General features: G+C 58.7%; 2 protein-coding genes across 8 annotated transcripts in view; one reads left to right on the top strand and one right to left on the bottom strand.

Annotated features, from left to right (window-relative positions):
* The window catches only part of ITGB4 (integrin subunit beta 4), a 29,863-nt gene extending 17,498 nt beyond the window's left edge, over window positions 1-12,365 (top strand). For 2 of the 7 annotated variants that reach the window (XM_059378948.1, XM_059378943.1), the window contains exons 25-41: window positions 48-227; window positions 1,046-1,194; window positions 3,573-3,777; window positions 4,016-4,170; window positions 4,556-4,736; window positions 4,879-5,016; window positions 6,989-7,171; window positions 7,269-7,400; window positions 8,502-8,720; window positions 9,329-9,565; window positions 9,705-9,860; window positions 10,263-10,412; window positions 10,904-11,092; window positions 11,177-11,332; window positions 11,419-11,583; window positions 11,676-11,786; window positions 11,904-12,365. In XM_059378948.1, coding sequence (XP_059234931.1) covers window positions 48-227; window positions 1,046-1,194; window positions 3,573-3,777; window positions 4,016-4,170; window positions 4,556-4,736; window positions 4,879-5,016; window positions 6,989-7,171; window positions 7,269-7,400; window positions 8,502-8,720; window positions 9,329-9,565; window positions 9,705-9,860; window positions 10,263-10,412; window positions 10,904-11,092; window positions 11,177-11,332; window positions 11,419-11,583; window positions 11,676-11,786; window positions 11,904-12,043 — 2,846 coding nt within the window. In that variant the 3' untranslated portion in view covers window positions 12,044-12,365. The remainder of the gene's footprint in view (window positions 1-47; window positions 228-1,045; window positions 1,195-3,572; window positions 3,778-4,015; window positions 4,171-4,555; window positions 4,737-4,878; window positions 5,017-6,988; window positions 7,172-7,268; window positions 7,401-8,501; window positions 8,721-9,328; window positions 9,566-9,704; window positions 9,861-10,262; window positions 10,413-10,903; window positions 11,093-11,176; window positions 11,333-11,418; window positions 11,584-11,675; window positions 11,787-11,903) is intronic. The other 5 variants (XM_059378946.1, XM_059378945.1, XM_059378949.1 and 2 more) reach the window with 3 other exon arrangements.
* A 115-nt stretch (window positions 12,366-12,480) lies between these two features.
* On the bottom strand, window positions 12,481-18,147 carry GALK1 (galactokinase 1). The gene is made up of 8 exons (XM_059378950.1): window positions 17,924-18,147; window positions 16,834-17,023; window positions 16,236-16,355; window positions 15,923-16,058; window positions 15,612-15,793; window positions 13,025-13,175; window positions 12,764-12,926; window positions 12,481-12,678 (listed from the first exon to the last, which is right to left on the bottom strand). The coding sequence occupies exons 1-8, from the start codon at window positions 18,086-18,088 to the stop codon at window positions 12,607-12,609; spliced, it is 1,179 nt and encodes a 392-aa protein (XP_059234933.1). The 5' UTR covers window positions 18,089-18,147; the 3' UTR covers window positions 12,481-12,606.
* Window positions 18,148-25,953: the final 7,806 nt, after the last annotated feature.

Genomic DNA, 25,953 nt, shown 5'->3' with positions numbered 1-25,953 from the left:
GGGCCCCCCGGCCGCTATCTGACTGCCCCCCGCCAACACCCACCCAGATGCCCGGGGCATGGTGGAGTTCCAGGAGGGCGTGGAGCTCGTAGACGTGCGGGTACCCCTCTTCATCCGGCCTGAGGACGACGACGAGAAGCAGCTGCTGGTGGAGGCCATCGACGTCCCCATGGGCACCGCCACCCTCGGCCGCCGCCTGGTGAACATCACCATCATCAAGGAGCAAGGTAGGTCAGGGCAGAGGGAGCAGGGGGCTTAGAAAGGGGGCTCTGGGAACCCCTGTTCCTCCTGGTGTCTGAGCAGAAATGGGGCCATGTCGCCTAGGCAAGTCACTTAACCTCTGTGAGCCTTGGTTTCTCCATCTGTAAAATGGGCATCAGGCTCCTGAGAGGCGTATGTGTCTGTTCATCGCTGCACAGTGTCTGGTCGTGACGCTCATGAGGGAGCTTCTGTTCTAACCGTCATAGGGTGCTGGGTCCTCCTGAAGCTGCCACGTCCATCCTCCTGTTCTCCCGTCCCTTCTGGCCTCCGAACCTCGGAGGTTGAATGAATGTCCCTAGGATGCCAGGACAGCAGACAGGAAGGGCTGTGGGAGTTGGTTTACCCACGCCGGTCCAGAGGGGACACACGGCGCCGCACAGGCGATGCTCTCGTTGTCTTCCCTACCTGCTCCTCGGGGAAGCCCGGGGTGTTGATGACCATCCCCCTGCATCCGGAGGGCCTGCTGGGCCCCTGAGCCCTCCTGCCCATCTGCTCCAGCAAACACAGGACTCCGGCCTGCTCTGCCCCAGCGCTCGGTCTCGGGGCCTCCTCTCTGGCTGTGCCCCTGCCTGGCCTCCTTTCTCTGCCCTGGAACACCCAGGATGCCAGTGCGACTCTGTTCCAGCCCCCTTGCTCTTCTCCGGAAGAATTTTCCACTCCCTTGCTCTGCTCTCCCCAGACGGCGGTGGGATGAGGAGGGCTGGGCAGGGCCAGAGGGCAGGTGGTTGTTGAGAAGGGGCCGCGGCCGGCCGGGTCGCCCTGACTGCTGCCTGGGTCCTTGCAGCCAGCGGGGTCGTGTCTTTTGAGAAGGCCGAGTACGTGGTCAGCGGCGGGGATCAAGTGGCCCGCATTCCTGTCATCCGGCGCATCCTGGACAATGGCAAGTCCCAGGTCTCCTACCGCACGCAGGACAACACGGCCCAGGGCAACCGGGTAAGTCCCCACTGTGGGGTCAGTAGCGTTTCCACGGTGCCCAGCGAGAGCAGGACATGGCCACTTGGCAGCAGCGGTGTCTCACTCCCCGAAAGGGCCTGTGGTGCCTGAGGTCAGTGAGGCCCCATCACTGCCAGCGACACATCTAGATCATTCATGTCTCCTTCCAACAAACCATCAAGGGTCTCAGGGCTGCCAGACCCTTCAGACTGAAATGGACTTCTCTATCTGCCCCAATCCTGGGGCTTTAGGCTTCTTTTTTTTCCCCCTTAAGATTTTATTTGTTTGTTTATTTATTTATTTATTTATTTATTTGAGAGCGAGAATGAGCAGTGAGGAGGGGCAGAGGGAGAGGGACAAGCAGACTCCGTGCCAAGGACGGAGCCCAATGCGGGGCTCGATCCCAGGACCCTGAGGTCATGACCCGAGCCGAAATCAGGAGTTTGATGCTTAACCGACTGAGCCACCACCCCCAGGGCTTTGGGCTTCTAGATGTGGGATCAGAGGCCACATGGCCCCTGGGCAGACTCCCCAAGGAACTGTCTCAGTTTGCCTGGCAGGCCCTCCCAGGGCCAGGAGCAAGAGGCAACCCTTGAAGGCAGGGAGTGCCTGGCCCGGTGCCCTCTGTCACGGGGCCCGAGTCTCTGGGAAGAACCAAACCCAGGTGTTGCATGTGCTGTGTTGGCTTCCAGGTTTGTGTTTCTGAATTTATTATCAACATGTACAAGCTAAAAATATTTATACCAGCAGTTGACTCAGCGAGTAATAGAATGTGGTCTCCCTGGGCCCACAGGCCTGTTAGGCAAATGCAGGGGAGCATGTGCACGGGCTCCAGCTCCGGCAGGCTGGCCGCACCCTCTTCTGCCTTTTAGTCTCCAGAACAGTTCCCATCACCACTCTCGTGCTCCCAGTGAAAATTCCAAAGAATTGTAGGTCCGTAAGTTTTACTGAATACGCCGTATTATTTAAGAGATTCTGGCAATCCTGTGTGCTTTTATAAAGATACTTGGTATTTCTGTGTTTTTAGATACATTATTATTATTCCCCAACTTTTTATTTTGAAAAACTTCAAGCCTGCAGGGAAAAGAAAAGACTAATAAAATCAGCACCCACTTACCCTTTACAGAGAGTCGCCAACTAATACTGGTTTTCTCTCTCTCCTTCCCTACAAGATGCCCGTACCTAGACACAGAATTATGCGTGGATGTAGGTCTCTTATCTGTAACTGTAGAGACCCAGGGAGAGAGAGTTGTGTTCCATTTCATTTTGTTTGACGAACTATTCAAAGTAAGCATGAAGGCTCCTGCTGAGAACAAGGCTATGCTACACAACGTTGTCATTACCAACTTTAAGAAAGCTCACAGTGTTGCATTATCTAATAACCGGTCCATATTCAGATCTCCCCTTGTTCACATGTCCTCACAATGTCCTTGATACCTCTTTCCCTCACCCCACTCTTTTAATTTGGTACAATTCTCCTGCTTTGTCTTTTGTGACTTTGACTTTGGAAATGTTCTAGCAGGGAACTCCTGCTTTCCTTAAATTTCCGTGAATTTGCCCCCTGCTGGGCCGGGGCTTGAAATGTTAGTTTGCAGCGCCACCTAGTGGTCACAGCGCACCCCAGTTGCAGCTGATGGCCCCATTCTACTACACTCGCGTTCCAGAAACTCAGGAGAGTTCTGATGCTTTGAATGCAGAAAGCTGGACGGGTGCCTGGGTGGCTCAGTCAATTAAGCATCTGCCTTTGGGTCAGGTCATGGTCTCAGGGTCTTGGGATCGAGACCCGTGGCGGGTTCCCTGCTCAACAGGGTGTCTTCTTCTTCCTCTCCCTATGACCCTACCCCTGCTCTCTCTCGCTCTCTCTCTCAAATAAATAAAAGCTTAAAAAAAAAAAAAAAAAAAAAGGAAAAGAAAAGAAAGAAGAAAGCTGGAGCTGATGGAGGCATCCTACCCAGAAGGCAAGGCCTGGGGCCTGGTGGGATCCCAGACTTCAGAGCTACATTTGGGGGCAGGGGTTCCTCCTCCCTGGGTGGAGCCTGCCAGTGTGGGACTCTCTGTATGTTCACATCCCCAGCTCTGGGTCTTGGTTCAAAGCTCAGCTCTACCACAATTACCTGTGCAAACTTGGGCAAGTTTCTCCACCTGTGTGTGCCTCGGTTCCCCATCTGTGAACGGGGGACAGTAGTAGCTCCAACTCACAGCTGTGGGGGTCAAATGAGCTAGTATTTGTAGAGTGCTTGATGCATGGGGCGGGTTGGAGGGAGCAGGGAGGTGCTGTAGCAACATAAGCCATTTCGTGTCCATGTGGGGTGGTCTCTGTCGGATATACAAGATCGGGGTGGAGGGCCCGTCTGACCCTAACCCCACCCCACTCCCAGGACTACATCCCCGCAGAGGGTGAGCTGCTCTTCCAACCTGGGGAGACCTGGAAGGAATTACAGGTGAAGCTCCTGGAGCTACAGGAGATGGACTCCCTCCTGCGGGGCCGCCAGACCCGCCGCTTCCACATTCAGCTCACCAATCCCAAGTTTGGGGCCCGGCTGGGCCAGCCCCACTCAGCCACCGTCACCATTGGGGACCCAGGTGCGCCGAGGCAGGGATGTGGTTAAGCAGGTGCAGAGGGAGGGCTGGGGGTGGGGGGCCTCTTCACGGAGGCTGCCAGTCTTGGCAAGTAAAAATACAGGTCTGGGGGGACAGCTGTCCTCTGAGTGCTGGTGGGCAAGGGTGGGGGAGAGCCCCCTGGCGGCGAGGGTGGATTCTTGCCTCCATCAAAGAGGGGGTGGCTGAGCTGGCTGCCCCGCTCAGGCTTGGCTCCCTACAGACGAACTGGACCGGAACTTCACAAGCCAGACACTGGCATCATTCCCTCACCATGGTGACCTGGGCGCCCCACAGAACCCCAACGCCAAGGCTGCCGGGTCCCGGAAAATCCACTTCAACTGGCTACCCCCTCCTGGCAAGCCAGCAGGGTACAGGGTAAGGTGGAAGGCAGAGGGGTGTGGAGGGGGAGGCCTGGTATCCGCTGGGGACGTGAGCCACCTGCGGCCAGAGGGCCCCTGAGGTGGTGGAGAGGGCATGCTTGGCCCACCGGGGACAGGGGGAACCGCCATCTGCCCAGGGAAGAGGAAAGACCCATCCCTGACGTTTTCAGACATTTGCCCTCCTTCCCGGAATGTGGCCCCTCGACCCACCCCGGAGACACCCCAGTTCTGTCCCAGCCCTGTTGTGTGAACCTGGCAAGTCACCAATCGCTCGGTGTCTCATCTGCTCAAAGGGGACGATAAGAGCAGGAGGTCCGTGGAGGGACGAGCAGCTCTGGCCACTGCCGCTACCCACTGACCCGTTCCTCCCCCGGGGGCAGGTCAAATATTGGATCCAGGGTGACCCTGAGTCCGAAGCCCACCTGCTTGACAGCAAGGTGCCCTCGGCAGAGCTCACCAACCTGTACCCGTATTGCGACTATGAGATGAAGGTGTGCGCCTACGGGCCCCAGGGCGAGGGCCCCTACAGCTCCTTGGTGTCCTGCCGCACACACCAGGAAGGTGAGGCCACACCACCTGTGTCTGTCCCCGACTACCCTGATGCCCGGCTCTGCCCCCCTCCCCCAGCACCTCCCAGAACCCGGCCCTCCCTCTGCTGCTGCTGACAGCTTTCTACCTGTACTGCCCCCCTCCCTTGCCCCAGTACCCAGTGAGCCAGGGCGGCTGGCCTTCAACGTCGTCTCCTCCACCGTGACCCAGCTGAGCTGGGCTGAGCCCGCGGAGACCAACGGTGAAATCACGGCCTATGAGGTCTGCTATGGCTTGGTCAACGAGGACAACCGTAAGGACCTGGACCCCTCCAACCACCCCCCCCACTCCCCCCACCCCCTGGGGACAGCAGGAAGGGGAGGGGACAAAGAGCAGGAGGGAAGTTATGGCATCCCTGTGGTCCGCCCCCATGGCTGCCTGAGGCATCGTCAGGTTTGCGGTCAGGTTTGGGCTGGCCCCGTGCCAAGGCCAAGCGCAGAAGCACACAGGGCAGGTGGGGACAGGAGGCGTGAGACAGGTGTGCAGTGAGGTCGACCGATCAGGGGTGCCTTCCCATACAGGGAATCAGGGTGCCTCATTTTCGCATGGTTCTACTGGCCAAAGAAGAGTTGCCAGATTTAGCAAATAGAGGATACCCTGAGTTTCAGATAAACAATTACTTTAGCCCAGCTTATGTAACATTTTACTTGGCCGCATGGTTTATTTCCTCCCCGGCCTGGAAGGGAGGGGAGGGTGGGTAACCGCACCAATTTCCAAGACGAGGCAGTGAGGGGAATCAGCTCCACGGCCACCTGGTGCAGGGACCTCCTCCTTGTGCCCTCGCTTCTCCTTGGTCCGTCCCAGGGACGGGGAGCTCACCATCGCATACGACCTCTGGGCCTTAACGCGGGTCAGGCTCAGCACTCCCGGCACAGCCCAGTAGGGTGGAGAGCCGAGAGATCATTCCAGATGTCAGATTTGTTGCTCTTTAGCAGCCAAGCAGACCACACACGGCATCACCAGCTGCGTCCCACCTTTGGTGCATCCTGGGTTTCTAACCCACCCATGACCACTATTACAGAGACACTGTTATGCCTCTAATCCCAGGACTGATATGTATCCTGTCGAAAGCTCATTTCCGATGATTTCAGCCATGGCTTCAGCCTGCTGAGGTCTCCGCTGTGTCCTGGAATGCACCAGATGGCCCACCTGGCCGAAGGCATCAGGACTTTGGCGGGTGCCCCTCTCCCTCTCTCCCTCTAGCTGACAGGGATGTGAGGGGTGGGCCAAGAAACAGTGCCCACCTTGGAAGCTAGAGACCTCCTCCGGGCTGAGAGACCTCCACCAGCCATTTCTTTTAAAGCACAGTTGTTTGCTAGGGGCCAACACCAAGCTTATGAGGTATCATTTTCCAGAAGCCTCCTTTGGACCTCTTTGGAGATGGGGACCTTTTCTGGCCTCGTCTTTTGTGCCTTCTCTGGTTTCCCAGAAGCCTTCCAGCAGGGCAGACCCCTTCTTTTTTATTTTCTCTCTCTCTCTCTCTCTCTCTTTTTTTTTAAAGATTTTGTGTATTTATTTGACAGATAGACACAGCAAGAGAGGGAACACAAGCAGGGGGAGTGGGGGAGGGAGAAGCAGGCTTCCCGTTGAGCCGGGAGCCCGATGCGAGGCTTGATCCCAGGACCCCAGGATCAGGGCCTAAGCTGAAGGCAGACACCTAACAACTGAGCCACCCCACGGCAGACCCCTTCTTGGTTGGGCCTGGGCCTAAACCCGGAACTTGCCCTGAGCTACGGGGGTCACGTTCTCCTTTCTGCCAGGGCTGTGTGTCCACCCTTCTAGGTGCTCGTGGGTTAGGGTAAGGGGACCCCATGGCAACTGTGGTGGGTGTTGGGCCATCTCTGTCCTCAGCACCTGGGGTCTGGCGGTGGGCAACGAGGCACCTACGCCTTCACCGCCAAAACATGTGTCCAGTGGAGGTGCCCTGGACACAGGGCCATCGCAGCGCCAATCCTAGAGGTGACATTGAAGCCACCTTGAGTCTTGTCCTCGCTCTGCCACTTAAGGATGAGCCCTTCTGAGTCGGTGACACTTCTTGAAACCAGTCTTGCCCAGGTTCTCAGGGCTTGGCGTGACCCGGGATTCCCGCAGCTGCTTGCTCCCGGCTTGTCTCCTGTGCTCTCTCTGGGAAGTAAAGAGCCCACACGGGGGGCTGCTGCATCAGAGCGGGGCTAGGCCAGGCAGGAAGCTAGAATGACCCGTCTGAGGCGCTCTCCCTGCCCCAGGACCCATCGGGCCCATGAAGAAGGTATTGGTGGACAGTCCCAAGAAGCGGACGCTGCTCATTGAGAACCTTCGGGAGTCCCAGCCATACCGCTACACGGTGAAGGCGCGCAATGGGGCAGGCTGGGGCCCAGAGCGGGAGGCCATCATCAACCTGGCCACCCAGCCCAAGCGACCCATGTCCAGTGAGTGGGGGCGGGGAGCAGAGGAGGGGGGCAGGCGGGACAGAGGAAGCTGGGAGGCCAGGGCTGGGGCCCTGGTTCACCCCTCCCCCTCTTGCAGTCCCCATCATCCCGGACATCCCCATTGTGGACGCCCAGTGCGGGGAAGACTACGAAAGCTTCCTCATGTACAGCGATGACGTTCTCCGCTCCCCTGCTGGCAGCCAGAGGCCTAGCGTCTCCGATGACACTGGTGAGTGGGTCTGGGATCCGTGACAGCAAGTCTCGGGGAGGAGGTGGGGCGGTCCTTGGTGTCCAGAGAAAGCAAAGGGGCCAGTGACCACCGGGCATAGAGAGCAAGACCAGAAGCCCCTCTCGGTTCCACACGGGTATCGGCAGAGCCTGCCACTTGGCAGGTGCCCCGCTGGCATGGGGGACAGAGGGGACAAAGCCAGCGTTGCCCACAGGCAGTTGTGCACACATCTGTGTATAAGCACAGGCCAACAGACTTGCCGGGGAGCAGAGGCACCCACACACACAGGCCCATGCGGGAACACAGCCTCACACCTGGAAGGCTGTGCCGTGGACTCAGGTCATCCAGGCCACCTCCCAGGGACAAGGCCATGTGGGAGGTGGCAGGCATGGCCCCCTGCCCTGCCCTCCCCCCTGACTCCCCGCAGTGTGGGATAAAGGGCCCTCGGCTGGCCTCCCTGGCACTCAGTTTGAGCGCAGCTCCGCTGTGGGACATCAGATGGACTGCTCACCCTCTCTGTGCCGCAGTGCTCTGATCTGTAGTGCTCTGCTGCCGGTCATACCATGCCAGCAGTCACAGTCCTCCGGGAGTCCTGCTCTCTTCCATCTTTGCCCTGGCAGGGTTGAGCTTGGGCTTAAGGAACCCAAGCCCAAAGGTTGTGGGGGTTTTGAAGCTGTGAGAAAGCGCAGCAGGTATGAATCAGGTGCCCAAACTCAGGGCCTAACTCTACCTGGGACGCACTCTGTGGCTTCTGGAACTGTCCCTGGGAGGCAGGCAGGGGAGAGGTTACTTTCTCCAGTCCACAGATAAGAAACCGAGGTGACAGAGCTGGTGACAGAGCCAGCGCCACCCCGGGGGGCGTCTTGCCTCACCAGCCGCAGCCCTGGCTGCCCCAGCTCCCACGGAAGGGCTCCTCTTCCGCTCAGGGGCCGAGGGTCCCGGCCATCGCCTGCTGCGCGACCACCCGCGCCCCTCCCGCACACTCGGATTCCGGAGAGCCCGAGGACCGGCTCACGTCGCTGGTCTCCGCCCCGCCGCGCCCCCTCCCGCAGCCGCCCGCAGCCGCTGGCGGTGCCAACGCGGCCCTTCGTTGTTCCCAAGGCGGCGGCTGGAAGTTCGAGCCCCTGCTGGGGGAGGAGCTGGACCTGCGGCGCATCACGTGGCGGCTGCCCCCGGAGCTCATCCCGCGCCTGTCGGCCAGCAGCGGGCGCTCCTCCGACGGCGAGCCGCCCCGCGGCCCCCCAGACGACCGCTCGGACGCGGGCACGGGCGGGGAGGGTGGCGGCCTAGCCCGCGGCGCCACACCCAGGCCCCCTGGAGGTGACGGGCTTGCCCGGCCTGCCCCGACCCCGCACCCAGCTAGGCACGTTCCTTGGCTGCCTGGGCCTGGCCCGAGCCTCCTGTAGCCAGGCTGCCCAGGAAGGCTCCCCGCCCGCCTGGGCAGGTGCCGCTGTGCCAGGACGACCCCCAGAGCCAACGGACCCCTAAGGCAGGCATTTGGCTGGCCTCAAAGCAGGACCACCCACAGCAGTGTATGACCTCATAAGTCTGTTGTGTCCAGGGGACAGGCTGTAGTACCCAAGGAGACCCCTCAGAGGCCTGAAGGGACACAGGGCAGACATTTGCCACCCCACCCCCCAAGGCAGGGCTAACTACAAGGTCTCCTAGCTGGGGTCAGCGACCCTCAGACTATCCACACTGGCATCCTGAACACCAGCAGGACATGGGCTGTAGAAGCCTGAGTGGCCCCTTGGGACCCCACCAGGAACACAGACCTTCTGTCCCTGGTGGCCAAGGAAGGCTGGGTTTCTTTACGCCACCACCAACCACCCCCCATAGGTAATCCTAGGAATTCCCAGGGTAGCCTGTCCCACGGGGCTCTGGGTCTGGTACAGGTCTGTCCCCGTGACCCTGCTCTCCTCCTGCAGAGCACCTGGTGAACGGGCGGATGGACTTTGCCTTCCCGGGCAGTGCCAACTCCCTGCACAGGATGACTGTGGCCAACGCTGCCTACGGCACCCACCTGAGCCCGCACCTGCCGCACCGGGTGCTGAGCACGTCCTCCACCCTCACGCGTGACTACCACTCGCTGACCCGCACAGAGAACTCCCACTCCGCCACGCTGCCCAGAGACTACTCTACCCTCTCCTCCATCTCCTCCCACAGTGAGTGTCTGCCACCAGCCCTGCGTCTCCCCCGGACCCCTCTTCTCTTCCAGCTCCAGCAGGCTTGGGGTTCTGTTCCCGCCGCCCGTCCTCCAACACACCCTTCCCGCGCGCTCACTCTGGTTTTGTCCTGCCGCAGGCCTCCCTCCCATCTGGGAAGAGGGGAGGAGCAGGCTTCCGCTGTCCTGGGCCCTGGGGGCCCTGAGTCGGGCTCAGATGAAGGGGTTCCCTCCCTCTGGGGACTCACGGGACACTATAATCCTGGCTGGGCAGCCAGCAGCGCCCATCCGCCCAGGTAGTACAGGGGTGGCCACCCCGTGTCTCCACAGCTGTCCTGCTCCATCTGTCATCCATCTGCTCATTGCAGCCGTGCCCGTGCCCAGACCCAGCATCTCACCCTCCATTCCACCCCCATCAGTGCTGATGCCTCATCCAGCCTCTGTCCTTCCAGGGGCGCTGGGCTGGGGGAGGAGAGGCGCCAGGCCAGTGGGGGAGGGCCATCTCACGGTGCTCACCCTCGAGCCCACAGCCACTCTGAGACGGGCGGGAGGGGCTGGGTGGCCTGGCCAGGGTGTGGCAGGGTGAGCGAGCTGCCAGGCGGGTGCTGAGCAGAGACCTGACAGCCCAGGGAGGTCAGGGGACAGAGGTCCCGCCCAGGGAGCCCCGCCACAAACTGACCATGGCCTCCCATCTTCAGACCCCCGCTTGGCTGCCGGTGTGCCCAACACACCCACCCGCCTGGTGTTCTCGGCCCTGGGACCCACATCTCTGAAAGTGAGCTGGCAGGAGCCACAGTGCGAGCAGGTGCTGCAGGGTTACAGCGTGGAGTACCAGCTGCTGAACGGCGGTGAGGCACAGCTGCTGTTGCCGGGGCTGCGGGGGTGATGTCTTGCCAGGCTCAGCTCCGGGTCGGGACACTTCGGAGCATCCAGCTGGATAGGAATCCCTCCAAATCCCTCAAACGCTAATGATCCCCACCAGACTTTCGGAGTCTCTCTTCCATGCTCCTCACTGCCCTTCATGGCCTTCTCTCTCCGGAGTTCTCATCCACCTCCCTGGGCCTCTCTCCAGGTTATTCCCTCTGCTAGGTTTTGCCTAACAAGGCTTCACTGGCCTAGGGGACCTAGAGCCTCTGCTGGCATGGGAGGTGGGAAGTGGGGCTTCCCTGGGAAGACAAACTCACGGCAGCATGACCCGGGGCCCATCAACAGCCAAAACATAGTGGAATTTTAGACTGCACTTATCCCTTGTATAGTGTACAACCTAAACAACCAACCATACCATACCAGGCTGGGGCTGGGAATAATATTGCTCCCCTGTCTCCCACCCCCATCACAGGAGAGCTGTATCACCTAAACATCCCCAACCCCAGCCAGACGTCAGTGGTGGTGGAAGACCTTCTGCCCAACCATTCCTATGTGTTCCGTGTGCGGGCCCAGAGCCAAGAAGGTTGGGGCCCAGAGCGCGAGGGTGTCATCACCATTGAGTCACAGGTGCACCCCCAGAGTCCACTCTGCCCCCTGCCAGGTGAGCTGCCTCCCCACCGCGTGGCTGCCTCCATGAGGTCTCCTACGGACACAGACACTGACATCCTTGCTCTGCTATGTCCAGGCTCCACCTTCACTTTGAGCACACCTAGTGCCCCGGGCCCACTGGTGTTTACTGCCCTGAGCCCAGACTCGCTGCAGTTGAGCTGGGAGCGGCCACGCAGGCCCGATGGGAACATCCTTGGCTACCTGGTGACCTGCGAGATGGCCCATGGAGGAGGTACTGCCTGCCCCCAGGTCAGGGGTGGCCACGGGAGGGATGGAGAGGGAGCTGCAGAGGCTAAAGCCATCATGTTCCCTGTCCAGAGCCAGCCACCACGTTCCTGGTGGATGGTGACAGCCCTGAGAGCCGGCTGACCGTGCCGGGCCTCAGCGAGAACGTGCCCTACAAGTTCAAGGTGCAGGCCAAGACCACCGAAGGTTACGGGCCAGAGCGTGAGGGCATCATCACCATTGAGTCCCAGGATGGAGGTAGGCTGCCTCACCCCTTCTTAGCCCCTGCCCCTTCTCTGGCCACCTCTTCTCTTGGCCTCATCTCTGACTGGCCTATCTGCCCATGCCAGGCCCTTTCCCACAACTGGGCAGCCATGCTGGGCTCTTCCAACACTCACTGCCAGGCGAGTACAGTAGCATCACCACCACCCACACCAGTACCACCGAGCCCTTCCTACTGGGTGAGTTACTGGGCAGGGGATCCAGCTCTCCTTGCGGGGAAGTGGGAGATACGGAGCTCACGGAGCAGGAGAGGCAGGGGCCCCAGGCAGAGTCCTTCAGTGCGTCCTCCCCTGCAGATGGACTGAGCCTAGGGACCCAACGCCTGGAAGCAGGTGGCTCCCTTACCCGCCACGTGACCCAGGAGTTTGTGAGCCGGACGCTGACCACCAGTGGAACGCTCAGCACCCAGGTGGACCAACAGTTCTTCCAGACCTGAGCCCCCCAACCCTTACCCACCCGGGTGCAGGAACCTGGGCCCCCACCCCGCCACCTCTCTCTGGCTCTGGCTTGGCTCCTCCACCCGTGGACTCCTCGTGGCCCAGCACACCCAAATGCTGACCACAGGGCCACTGCCTCTGGCTACGGAGGACGGAAGGTGTCCTCTGGGAGGAATAAAGGGCGCAGAGGTCCCAGAAGGCCCTTCTGGCAGCAACGCCCCTACCCCAGGCCCAAGCCCATTTGCACGTAACCAAAGAGCTGGAACCAGCATGACAAGGCCCCTGCTTTGTTCCACACTTAATAAAAGATTTTGCTACCGATTGGCCCTGCCCGGTCGTTCTCCCAGGGAAAGCCTGCACAGCGCGGGGGAAGTGCTTCCGACGTTGCTCCTTGGATACCCAAGCACACACCCACCTCTAGAGGCAGGCAGGCGGGTCAGTGGTGGGAGGCACAAATTTATTGAGCACCCAGATGCAGAGGGCAGGTGTCCGGGGCCTGGAGCTTTGTGCCTTGCTGCCTGGCAGGCCCCATGCCCACCGGGTGCCATCCCCGGGGAAGGCCTCACCAGTGCAGCACCTTGGCGCCATCGGCCGCCTGAGAGAGGTAGAAGGTGGCGGTGCCAGCATACTGCTCCTGCGGGAGAGGCAGGTGGGGGTCTCAGCACAGCATGGCCCTGGGAACCCACCCCTCCTACCTCTGCGTGCCGGCGCCCGCCCACCTGTATGTGCTGCATGGCTTGGGAGGTGGAGGCGGCCTCCAGCAGGGTCACGGTGCAGCCTCCAAAGCCACCACCAGTCATGCGGCTGCCGTAAACCCCGGGTGCAGACAGCGCAGCCTCAACGAGCTGGTCCAGCTCAGGACAGCTCACCTCATAGTCATCCCTGTGGAGAGGACGGAGGACAGGAGGACCTAGCATGGCCCCCTCCCAGGGCTTAGCCTCACCCTGGGCACTGGGCACTGGGCACCCCAGGGTCCTCACCTGAGCGAGTGGTGGCTCTCCACCATGAGGCGGCCAAAGGCTCGGTAGTCCCCACGGCTCAGGGCGGCTGCCGCCTGGGCTGTGCGCCGAATCTCACCGACCACGTGCCGCGCACGCCGGAAGCCTTCCTTGCTCACCAGGTCTCTGCCAGCTGGGGAGGGAACGGGGTCAACGGACCTGCCACCCACCACCTCTGAGCCCCTACCGATGTGGGGATGGGGACGCCAGGCGGTGGCCTGGGGGTGGGCTGCGAGTTGGGAGACCTCATTCGGACAAAGCTGTGCCCAGAACTTTGTGTTGGTGACTCAGGTTCGGAGTCTCTCCCCCACCCCCCGACTATAAAATGTCACTTGGGGGGGGGGGGCGGCTAGGTGGCTCAGTGGGTTAAAGCCTCTGCCTTTGGCTCAGGTCATGATCTCAGGGTCCTGGGATCAAGCCCTGCGTCACACTCTCTGCTCAGCAGGGAGCCTGCTTCCTCCTCTCTCTCTCTGCCTGCCTCTCTGCCTACTTGTGATCTCTGTCAAATAAATAAATTAAATTAAAAAAAAAAAGTCACTTGGGGGCGCAGCAAACATTGAGAGAACCCACAGAGAGCCCCCCCTCCCAGCAGGGGGCCTGGTGCACAGTGGGTGCTCAGTAAACAGCAGGGGAAGCCCCAGACCCTTGATGCTTCCAAGCTGAGGAGCAACACACGGCTGCCTCCCGGAGCCCACGGTAGTGCAAGCGGGAGAAGTCCTCCCGCTGCCGCTCATGCTGGAGCACCAGTGGAGCCTCCACTGGAGAGGCTGGGGCCCTGGAGCCGGGGGGCAGCCCAGGCACACATCAAGCTGCAGGGCACACCAGCATTGGGCTGTCCTCGCCAGTTCATGCGGAGGTGGGGAGAGCAAGCCGATTCGGTAGGGTCAGCCCTGACTGCCAAAGGCTTTGCTGCTGAATTCTGAGGGCCACGGCGGTTTGGGAACAGGCAAGGGTTTAGCGTTGAACTAGGTGACCAAAGCGACCACCTTGGGCAGAGAGGCCGAGCTGGGAGACCCAGGCACCAGGAGCCAGACAGCAGCCGCTAAATCCTCAGAAAGCCATGGTGTGGGGGGAGGAAGGCATGGAAGGGACAGAGATGGGAGAGGGGACATAAGGACACAGGTGACCAAGGTCTCGCATAGCAGTGACAAGGGTGAGAAATAACCACCAAGGGGAAGTCAGCAGGGGAAGCCTCTGGGGAGGATGGATGCAGAGTTCCATTGGGAATCAGGTGGAGGCTCCGGAACCAGAGGTGGAAATGGGGGGAGGCTCCAGCCGGGGGAGCAACGGGCTGCAGGCCCCAACCCCAGGTGGCGGCGGCGGCGGCTGAGGACTGAGAAGTGAACATAGACAACAAAGTGAGCCATGAGCATTATGGCACAGGAAAGAGGTTCAATTTTCAAAGAGAAGAGAACTGGCCGTGTTTCCAAGCAGGAGAGGAGCCAGGCAGGGCATAGGAACCAGGCAAAGGCCTTTTTACACAGGACTCTGCAGAAGGCAGAGGCAGCACTGGGGTCCCCAGGGAGGGAAGACCCCCCCACACACGAGTGGTGGGGAAGGTGTGCAGTGGAGCGGAGGGATGCCCAACGTGTTCCAGCATGAAAACCTCCGTCAAGGTCACCTACAATGAGCAGGCGGGGCAGTTCTGAACGGGACAGTTCACCAAGGAGAAGGACAAGACAGTCCCACAAGGCTGGCCAGCGTCCCGGCAAGGGGCACCTGCACCCTGCCAGGGAGCGCGCGGCTCCCGAGGCCAGCAGCCTGGCCCGCAGCTGAGAGTACAGGCTGGGGGCCGAGCTGCCCACTTCGAGGCTCAGCACTGCCTCATCCAAAACACGCAGAGTAGTAACAGCCTCTGCTCTACACGGTATGGCAGAACAAGGGGATGTTGACCTGAGCTTCAAACTATCAAATATACTATCTTCCCGGCCACATGTACCAGGAACCATTCAGATACATGCACCTTTGGACTCTGCAATCCTACTCCTCTGAATCCAATCCTAAGAAAATACCGAGAGAACACGGAGACACTTATGTATGAAACTGATCGTCACGGCGTCATGTGCAATCGTCAGCAAATGGTCACGTTACAGCACACTCATGTGCCGAACTTGTCTGTAGCTTTCACAGGCCCTGCTGATGACGTGCCTCTGCCGGCCCAGGTAAGAGTTCTCAGATAACGTTAGAAAAAGAGAAACAGGGCGCCTGGATGGCTCAGTTGTTAAGTGTCTGCCTTTGGCTCAGATCATGATCCCGGGATCCTAGGATCAAGACCCGCATTGGGCTCTCTGCTCAGCAAGGAGCCTGCGCCCCCTGCCCCTCTGCCTGCCTCTCTGCCTACTTGTGATCTCTCTGTCAAACAAATAAATAAAATCTTTAAAAAAAAAAAAAAAAAAAAAAGGAGAAAACAATATGAAGATTCCAAGCAGCCCTGCTGAGGTTGGCGGGTCTACAAGGTTGGGGGAGCAGGCAGAGCATAGCGGAGGTCCCTGGAAATGAGGGGTTCGTGGCAAGGTCAAGGCTACACGGAGGGCCCGGCTGCCCCTCAGGGCCCCCAGCCAGCTCTCACCCTCTAGCTCCTCCAGCCGCACCTCCCGAAGGCTCTCCTTGCCCAGCGCCCGGGCCACCTCTTCGCACTGCTGCCGCCGCAGCGGGTACTCGCTGGAGCCCAGGGAGTGGCGGACATTGGAGTTGGTGATGAGCACGGCCAGCTTGGGTTCTGACAGCGGCACCAGGCTTGTCTCCAGGGACCTGGCATTAAGTTGGAGTGAGGAAGAGGACAAGCCCAAGGGTCCGCGTGCCACACGGGGCAGCCAGGGGGCCCTGCTCCACCCAGAAGCTCCTGATGATGGGGGGGAGGGTACAAGGGGAGCCCCTGACCTGCAGTCAATGAGCAGCGCGTGGCCTTTCTGCCCCAACAGTGCGATGAGCTGGTCCATGATGCCACAGGGCACCCCTGCGAAGCTGTGCTCGGCCCGCTGACACACCTGAGCCCGGGCAGCTATGGACCCCGAGTCTGCGGCACAGGGGAACTTGGGGAGGCTAGGGCCCAGGAGGGGGTGTGTGGGTTGGGAGCCATGGGAGCTCCAGTGACACTCCAGGGAGGTTCCCCACACCCTTCCCGAAGGCACAGCAGAGGGAAGCTCTGACAAGCAGAGGAGGGCTGGATCGGGGGCTGGGATCTAGGAAGTACCTGGGCAGAGCTGCTGCAGGAAGGTGTACGTGGCCACTTCCAGGGACGCGGAGCTGGACAGCCCACCCCCCAGGGGCACGGAGCTGACCACCACTGCGCTGAAGCCAGGGAGGGGCGCAGCTGGAAAGAACGGGTGGTGGTGAGCTGGTCCGTCTGGGACGACAGGCCCGCAAAGGGCAAGTATTTTAGCAATGAAGGGAGGTGACAGCCTGAAAGCTGCTTCCAGGGACAGGTCTCAATTGTCAGAGGCCACCTTGGGCCCAGCACCCTTCATCCTACCCTCCTAAGGTAAGCTACTTAACCAGCAGCTGAGGTACCTGGCACACAGTCTTCCTAGCTCTCCTCCTGGTTTAGGTCTCTGGAGGCCAGCAGGCTAGAGGTTCGAATCCTGGCTCCTCCCATCATCTAATGGGCAGTTGAGGGAAAGTTCTGGAACCTCTCTGGGCATCAGTCTCATCATCTGTACAATGGGGATACTCTCCTCCTCCTGCAAGCTACCGGGGGGGGGGGGGGGGACTAGATGAGCTAAGGAGCTTTGTAGCTGAGAGGTGGTGCTCCTAGTACTAGTGCAAACTTGACCCTGGCCTCAGCCCCATACCTGGGTAGTGCTGAATCACTCCCTTGACATAGTTGGCCCAGCGGGGGGTTCCGGGCTCCAGTGACCTCTGGGCTGTGGGCAGCGGAAACTGCAGCCGCCGGGGTTCATCAGCATCCTCCGAGGTGGTGAGGAGGGAGACAAGGCCATCCGCCCGGGGGCTGCCCACCAGCACAGTCACAAGCTCCAGCGCCTGGCGGGAGAGACAGGGAGTATGTAAAGCTTCTGCCCGCTGACCAGTGAAGGAGGCTCCCTCCCATACTAAAGTTCTGAAGAATGAGAGGTTTCAGTCCCTTGGAGGCTCAACAGGAAAGGAATGGGGGGTGTTTCGGGGAAGAACCAGAGTGCTGAGTTGGCCCTGGGGGCTTGGGTCCTGCCTCTGTGTCTTCAGAGGCAGGGCGGGAGCAGCAGACGTGCAGTCCTGGACTCTGCCCTGAACACGGGCTCCCAGCTATGGGGCGAGGGGGAGGAGAGCTCGGAAGGCAAAGAGAGTCAGAGGAGCTCCAGCTGATGCCTTGCCATCGTGGAGTAGTCTCAGGTGCGCGCGGAACCCACTCACTTGCCAAGCTGCACCAGGTGAAAAGGGCCCCAGCTCTAATCGCTGCCCCAGGAAGAATCAGCTCTGTGACCTTGAGCAAATCAGTAGCCCTCTCTGGGCCTCAGTTTCCTGTCTGTAAACTGAACCGGCTGGGCCCGGAGCTCTAGGGCTAGCTTCCTCAAGTCTGCAGTCGGGGGCCCCTGGAAGACAGAGCCCGAAGCGTCCCCTTCCGCATGCTCCGTCGGGGCCCAAGTCGAGGTGGCTCCCAGATTGATGGCGAGGATCGTCAGTCTACAGAGGGCGGGCTCGAGCGACGAGGCGTCGGCACACCCCCTCCTAGCTTACTTCCTCGCGGATCCCCCGCTTCCTCCCTTCCCACGTGGGAAACTCCCCCTCCCCGGGTCTCTCCCATGCGCTCGTCCCCCAAACTCCGGGGAGGTTGGCTAAAGTTCGGTGCGGCCGCCCAGCATCCATGCAGGGACTAGGCACCTCCCCGCGCGCCGCAGGCCTGCCCTGCCTCGGGGGAGGCTCGGGGTTCCCCTCCCGGCCCCTCACCATGGGCAGCACCAGGCCCTGGTTGTAGTCCGTGTGCTCCCCGATCAGGTTGACCCGGCCGGGCGCCGACACCGCCAGCTCGGGCTCGGCCCCGAACTCCTCCCGGAAAGCTCTGCGGGCCTCGGCCAGCAGCTCCGCAGCCTGGGGCTGTCTCGAAGCGGCCATGACGCCTGCCCTGCAGCGAGGCCCGGTAGGCGCGGGATGCTCGGGGCGGGGCGGCGCGGGGGCGGCGCGCATTCCTGTACGCGCCCCCCGCCCCCACCCGGGGCTCCTCCCGCCCCCGCCGAGCCGGGCCCGCCCCGCCCCGCCTCCCGCCCCCAGCCACCTGCTGGGCGCGCTCGGCCGCGTCTCCCCCTGACGCCCCCACCGGGCAGGCGGCGGACTTTGCGAAAGACCGGCGGGTGCCCAGTAGAGCGGTATTGGCTGGGCTGGAAGATCTGGGCTGCCCTTCCCCGACCCTGGCGCCGCGTTCTGTGCTCCCCACACCGGCCCGTCCGTTCACCTACAGCCTGAGCTGGGGGAGCCCGCGTCCAGCGGACCTGGATTTCCCAAAGGGCTCTCCTAGGTCCTAGAGTCCTGCCTCTGTGCGAGGGCGTCAGACCCTGATCCTGAGTCTCCGAGAGGGGCCTAGCACGCGGAGTAAATTGAGACCAAGAAAGCCAAGTTTGGTGGTGACCAGGGAGCCGCTTTCTACAGGCCCCTTTTCTAGACTGGCCCCGCCGGGATAGCTGTTAGCAGTGGAAGACGGAAGGAGGGTGGCAGTGGCCAGCCTCTCCCGGAAGGACCGACGGCAGCGGGACTGTGGGCCTCAGCAGGTGCTTCCTCAGTCCTGAGCCTGGGATGCGGAGGCTGACACTCGCCACTTCCTCTTTCACCGGCCTGCATCCTGAACCTTTAAGCGGGTCCCAACCCCCACCTGGACACGGGTCTGCGGTTGCTCCGATAGGAAGCCGCGGGGCAGAAACGATGAAATGTTAGCAGCCTGTTTGGGACGAGGGTGGGGGCTTGGTGGAGAGTCGTGGCCAGAGATAGAGCTTGGGATCTGCTCAGGGGTTTGCCCAAAATGTAGCACTGAGACTCTTACCGTGATGAGCACCAGTAGTGCATAGAATTGTTGAATCTTTATATCCTGTGCCCGCAACTCATGTAACACTATATGTAACTTATGCTTCAGTTTAAAAAAATGCAGCTCTGAAGACTGCTGAAATAAACATGGGGGTAAATCTTTGTGACCCTGGCTTAGTCAGGGGCTTTTTAGATGTGACACCCAACGCACAAGAGACAATAGGAAAATGGATAAGCTGCACTTCATCAAAATTAAATACTTTTGTGCCTCAGGGGGCAGCATCAAGAAAGTGAAAAGACTGACTGAGCCACCCAGGCGCCCCACCAAAAAAGTTTTTAAAAACAGTTTTGAGGGGGCACCTGGGTGGCTCAGTGGGTTAAAGCCTCTGCCTTTGGCTCAGGTCATGATCCCAGGGTCTTGGGATCAAGCCCCGCATGGGGCTCTCCGCTCAGTGGGGAGCCTGCTTCCCTTCCTCTCTCTACCTGCCTCTCTGCCTACTTGTGGATCTCTGTCAAATAAATAAATAAATGAAATCTTAAAAAAAAACTTTTTTGTTTTTGAGCCACCTGGGTGGCTCAGTCAGTTAAACGCCTCTTGATTTCAGCTAAGGTCATGATCTCAGGGTAGTGAGATGGAGCTCTGAGTCAGGCTCTGTGCCCAGCGGGAAATACTCTTGAGATTCTGTTTGTCTGCCTCTGCCCCTCTACCGTTTGCCTGTGCGCTCTTTCTCTTACTCTCTCTCTATATAAAATAAATAAATCTTAAAAGAAAAAAAAAACACCTTTGGGAAATATGACAATTCCAAATTTCATCTAATGGCCTGCTTCTTTCAAGCACTCAGTAAAGCATTTTTTGGCATAGGCAAAACAAGAGGATCAGTGGCCCTTGAGGCCAGTTGAAATGGGATTAAACTCACAAACCACACCTTCCAGGGGGTACCACTCTCCGAGAAGGGTGGTCTGCACTCCTCTGTGAAAGCAACTCCTCTGTGAATCCTTTACCCGCCTGAGCTTTGACGTCTCATAGTTCTGCACCCAGATCTCTGCCCAAATCTCTGACTATCTGTGTGATCTGAGATTTGTGTGATTTCAGGCAGATGACTGCACCTCTCTGAGCCTCCTCAGTCTCTTACCTGTGAAATGGGGCTAGTGATTGCCGTGGTAGAAAAGCCTAATGAGGGGCGCCTGGGTGGCTCAGTGGGTTAAGCCGCTGCCTTCGGCTCAGGTCATGATCCCAGGGTCCTGGGATCGAGTCCCACATCAGGCTCTCTGCTCGGCAGGGAGCCTGCTTCTTCCTCTCTCTCTCTTTCAGCCTGCCTCTCTGCCTACTTGTGATCTCTGTCAAATAAATAAATAAAATCTTTAAAAATAAATAAATAAATAAAAGGTGATTTCCTTTAAAAAAAAAAAAAAGAAAAAGAAAAGCCTAATGAGCTTATCTTCTAAGAGGGCCCAGCCCAGCACCTGGCACTTAGTAAGCACAGAATAAACGTTTGCTGTTATCATCAGTCATCCATTAATTCAACAGATATAATGGACTGTCCTGTGCAATTGGCCAGATAAAAGATAAAAGGTGCTGGTGCTCTCTGGGAGAGGAAGACACAATCTGGCTCCCTCTGGCTAAGGGCTCTGCAGGAGGAAAGCGCTATCTGAGGGAGGAAGGGAGAGGAAGGCTCCTAATCCCTGTGCGGCCTCTCTCTTTTTTATTTCCGTTGTGTCAGTTTGCTTGAAAACACACCTATTTGCCCAAGGTTCGTTATTTGTATTGTTTTGGTTGTTCTCGGAGAACTTGGCTTCAACGGAGGGTCAGTGCTCCTGTTTGCTCGCCGATGAACTCTGAAACATTGATTTTCATTTGGAAGATGTGTTTACTCTCGGTTTTTGAGTCCCATCTAGCATGTTACGTGAAATCTGTTCGGAAGGAAGTCTGCCCCTGACTTTTCTTTTCTTTCTTTTTTTTTTTTTTTTAAAGATTTTATTTATTTATTTGACAGAGAGAGATCACAAGTAGGCAGAGAGGCAGGCAGAGAGAGAGAGAGGAGGAAACAGGCTCCCTGCTGAGCAGAGAGCCCGATGTGGGACTCAATCCCAGGACCCTGAGATCACAACCCGAGCCAAAGGCAGCGGCTTAACCCACTGAGCCACCCAGGCGCCCCTGCCCCTGACTTTTCACCCTCCCTCCCATTTCCCCGGCCAGATGTGACAGCACCTCAGGGGAGGTGGCACCTTCGTAGGGACACTGCATCCCCAGCCAAAGTCTGTCCTCTGCTCTGCCGGCTGAAAACTCACCAATATCAGCACAGCCAGAGGCAACTGTCTCACAGGACTGAGGCATCATGAGAGAATTCCCAGGGATTCCCACCATGGGGATATACTGTCCAGTGATGGGAGCCGCAGCATGCCGGCCAGAAGCCCAGTGGCTGAGGCAGGCCTAGAGGTCACTGACACACATCAGTCCAGGCCGTAGCACCAACTGGCTCCTGACTGAGGACAGGGCCTCTGGAGACGCCTCTTCTTTGCCGGAGTCCATGGCTATCTTCACGCCCACTTCTTCACCCGTGGATCCTCCCTGCTAGACCCAGTTTTTCATGCGGCTGAGGTCTCTGGGCTCCCTGCCGCTCTGGTTCCTCAGTTGCAATGACAGCCTGGTTCCCTGATGGGACTTGGGTCCACATCTCTCGCTCTAGTATCTACAGACTTCGGTCTCTGAAAATGCAGACGGCCCACCCTCTCATTCATTCTGGGAGCTTCTTTTTGTGATTGTTCCCAGAGGGTTGACCTGTCTCCTGATTTGGAACACCTTTGCCCTTCAGCAATATTAACGATAACCACTTCTGTAATATTGATACTACTAACCTCGAGCTTTGTGGTGAGCTCTGGTATCAGAGCTCGTGATCAAAGCCCAGTATCAGAGCCCCGGGCAGTGGCGCTGGTTGTTTACTACCAGGCTGTGCTCTGATTGGTCAGTGCCCTTGACTTCTATTGTCAAATATTTTTGGTCACCAGGCTTTGCACAGGTTATTTCATTAAATCCTTACAAGCCTATTAGGTAGTAACTGTGTTTATTCCCACTTTTACAGATAGGGGAGCACAGATGGGTGAAGGAACTCATCCCAATGGGAGAGCTGGGTCTTGAACCTGAGCCCAGCTGCCCCTGAGCCTGTCTTCTCAGTCACCACCTGTCCCCCGGAGCATCCTAACCAGCTACAGCTCCCGTGCAGTAAGGTGTGAAGACATAAAGCTCACATTGAAATAAGGGATTGTGGGGGGCGGGGGAGGGGGAGGCGGCTGCTCTCTCAGACCGTGGCAGCCCCAATTTCTACACAGAACACTCCCAATTCGGAAGCCAGGGCAGGACCCAAAGCTCTTGGGAACTGGGCTGATTCTTTGCTCCCTCCCCGTGCCAGGAGCAGATCCAGCCAGCTGTGCCGTGGGGCTGCCAGGGCCATCGGGCTGGTCAGCAAACACGTCCGGAGCCTCTGCTGGTTGCCAGGCATGACTCCAAAAGCAAGCGAGGCTCAGGCCTTGCCTTCAGAACATTGGGAGCTTCTTGTCCCTCTCTGGCCTCCAATGCTCCTGCTAAGAGGGGCCAGCTTCAGGCTTTGTCTTTTCTTTCTTTCTTTCTTTTTTAAACATTTATTTATTTGACAGAGAGAGCACTAACAGGGGGAGCAGCAGGCAGAGGGAGAAGCAGACTTCACGCTGAACAAGGAGACCAATGCAGGACTCGCTCCCAAGAGCCTGAAATCACGACCTGAGCCGAAGGCAGAGGCGCCACCAAATGAGTCACCTAGACGTCCCCAGGCCTTGTCTTTATTTGATGCTCCCACCGTGTCCTTGAAGTTCCCACCCTCTAGGCTGATGACCACCATGCCAATGGTCAGGGAGAAATCCAGACTCACGGGATGCAGGGGACAGCTTAGGGCCACAGCCATCTCTTCACACTGGGTGCTGCAGCTGGTCCGGGCCTCCAGGCCATAGCGGATTGGGCATGAGGACTGAGATTGGCCTGTCAGGGAGGGGAGCTCCAGGATGTAGCAAGACCCTCAGGCCCATGATGCCTGGGCCTTGGACCCAACCCCATCCATCCTGTCCCCTCTGCTGAGGCTCTTGGCACAGTACTAGGTGGTGAGGAGTTTGTGGGGCAAGGTCCTGAGGCCCAGCATGTCTAACAGAGAGGGTAGCAGAGGAGCGGGGACTAATGGAGCCCGGGTATCACCTCCATGGGGACGTGCACGGTCCCTCACACACCCCTCAGCAAAACGCCACCCAAAGCCCCCTAAGCTTGCAGCCCACCAGCCTCCCTTCCCAGAGCCTTTCTTCCTTTTTTTTTTTTTTTTTAAGATTTTATTTATTTGACAGAGAGAGATCACAAGTAGGTAGAGAGACAGGCAGAGAAAGAGAGGGAGGCAGGCTCCCCGCCGAGTAGAGATCCTGATGTGGGGCTCAATCCCAGGACCCTGAGATCATGACCTGAGCCAAGGGCAGAGGAGAGGCTTTAACCCACTGAGCCACCCAGGTGAACCCCAGAGCCCTTCTTGTCAGTAGTATTGCTGGTGCCTGAGATGGGCTTCTCCCTTTCTGGCCACCCTCCATTCCACTATGTGCATTCCAGAACTACAGCTTTCTTTCTTTTTTTTTTAAGATTTATTTATTTGACAGAGAGAAATCACAAGTAGACAGAGAGGCAGCCGAGAGAGAGAGAGAGAGGGAAGCAGGCTCCCTGCTGAGCAGAGAGCCCAACGCGGGACTCGATCCCAGGACCCTGAGATCATGACCTGAGCCGAAGGCAGCGGCTTAATCCACTGAGCCACCCAGGCGCCCCGAACTACAGCTTTCTGAACGAGAGCTGGCAGCTGCCTGGAAGAAGACCCCAGACGCTGGCACCCTTTCCAAGTCATGTATAATAACCTTAAAGCCCTTTCAGGGATCACAGCCTCACCAAAGCTCCCCTGCCCTTGCCTCCCTGGTAGAGGAGGTGACTGCAGAACTCTTAGCTTCCTCCTTGGGGAAAGGCGATGGTGGAGAAGGAAGGTCCTCTGCTCAGGGCAGAAGACTAAGAAATGCTGCCTGGCCGACAGTCCTGGCCCTGGCAAACATCAGGCATGATGCTCAAGCAAGGACACCAGAAAGGGCAGGCAGCACATCACAGAGAAGTTCTATGATGCTGTTTGGAACAATGGTGGGACCCCTCACTGCCAGGGGCTGCTGGGCCGTTAGCAGAGCCATGGAGAATAAGGACCCCCAGGAGGGAGGACAGAGGCTCTGGTCCTGCCTTACAGCACAGCCCTCTATGTATAAACTCAAAGCTGTCCCAGCTGCACTCACCTGGGCCTACAGCCTTGCTCATTCTCCATACGTGCTGACAAAGGGCTCAGGGAGCCAGAAGGGCAGCCATCTGGCCCAAGAGGGCACTTTCAGCCTTCTCCCTGGGGGTGGTTTGGGATTTGGGTCGGCAGCCTGGGCAGGGGCTTGGCTCTTCCTTCCTTCCTCTAGCCTTGGCCTCAGGAGGGCAGCTGGAAGGCCAGCTGTTTGTGCTGAAGTTCCTGGCCAAAAGCCAGGCCCAGCTGGATGGACATCCCTGAGGAATGTCCACAGGGGCAGGTGGGACTACCATTGGGCTGAGGGAAGGAAGAGGCTGTGGGGCCCCAACAAGGCAAGCCAACTGCGCTCGTCTCCCAGTGCCTGGGGTGGGACTGACCGTGGGACGCGGGCTGTGATCGCCTCAGTGAGGTGGCTATGAAGTGCTCCCAACCCAAGGGATGGGGAGGTCCGGGTGGGGACCGGATGTGCAGGGTGGGGTCTCAAAGCTCTTGGGCCCAGTGGACCACAGCACCACCAGAGAGACAACAGCTGCAGATGGGTGTGGTGAAAACTGCGCACCTCGCCCTTGTCCATGGCAGGCAAGGTTGGCCACAGGCCTGAGCGTCTGATCTCTGGCCCTCAGCTGTTGCCCTGAACACAGGATGGCCCTGTCGGCAGGAAATGAAGGGCAAGCCCGAGTCTCCCACCAGCCCAGTGGCAGACAGCTAGCTGGACTGCATCTACCCTCTACTACCCTACCTGAAAGTGACCCAGAGGGGCCTGCTTTCCCAGAGACCCCCGCCCCAATGTGCCCACCAGGCAAGAGGCAGTCCTTTCAAGGAGCCAAGTAGGGAAGAGCCCTGAGGAGTGACTGAGGACATGAGTGGGAAAGACATTTCCAGTCCAGCCAGTGGGCTCAGGGTTTCTCTCTCTACACTTGTATAGGAGACGTTGGTCAGGTGGCAGCAGAGGCCCCTAGGGGGTTGGGGAGGCCTGGCAAGGGGCATAGGATGGTTCTTGCTGGCCTCTCGCCCAACTGCTCTCCTTCCTTTCTGGCAGGGTGACAGGGACCAGTTGACTTGTTATGTATGGGCAGATCTCCGGAAGTCAGCCAGGTTCGATGTCCTTGCCTCTCTGGTGGTTTTCTTCCATACCACCTTAAATTCTGTAAATAGGATGTAACTTCTGTGTGTTGTCTAAATCATCTAGTCTACCTACTGACCAGCTTACGGATGAAGCAGGGATATTTTACAATCCAGCAGCATGGGCCCACGGGTGCACACTTACATTAAGTCTGCCTGGCAGAGAAAAGAGGGAGTGAAAGGTGAGACAGGACGGAGCACGGAGGGAGAGCAATGGGGGTCACCCTCATAAGGGTGGACCTGGCTTGTGACCAGCAATTTCACAAACACCTAGGCCCTTCGGCTACCTTCTGAAGGGCACAGGCTAAGAGCTTCAAGACAAGGGCAATGAATGGCTTGGTTCAGAATCTCCTGGTAGCAGGCCAGAGTGCTGGCACTTCCAGCCCTTAACTGGTCTGGTTGAAACCAAGTCCGTGGACAGTCAAGAAATGCAATTATTAATACACAGGTTCACCAGGCATCACTTGGCCCTGTCCAAAGCAAATTGTGACGCGTATCACCTTTCAGAATAGGGGGTCT

Source organism: Mustela nigripes, chromosome 16 (genome assembly GCF_022355385.1).
Source record: "Mustela nigripes isolate SB6536 chromosome 16, MUSNIG.SB6536, whole genome shotgun sequence".
Taxonomy (NCBI): domain Eukaryota; kingdom Metazoa; phylum Chordata; class Mammalia; order Carnivora; family Mustelidae; genus Mustela; species Mustela nigripes.
The sequence above is the reverse complement of the archived record's forward strand: the minus strand, read 5'-3'. Positions and strand labels throughout refer to the sequence as shown.

Bases quoted from the DNA above. Each gene is read 5' to 3' on its own strand.
- GALK1 (XM_059378950.1), bottom strand. From the start codon at position 18,088: ATGGCCGCTTCGAGACAGCCCCAGGCTGCGGAGCTGCTGGCCGAGGCC. The intron at 17,024-17,923 runs GTGAGGGGCCGG...CTCTCCCGCCAG, and splicing joins AGGGCCTGGTGCTGCCCATG to GCGCTGGAGCTTGTGACTGT. The intron at 12,927-13,024 runs GTGAGGACCCTG...TCCTCTCCACAG, and splicing joins GAGAGCCACCACTCGCTCAG to GGATGACTATGAGGTGAGCT.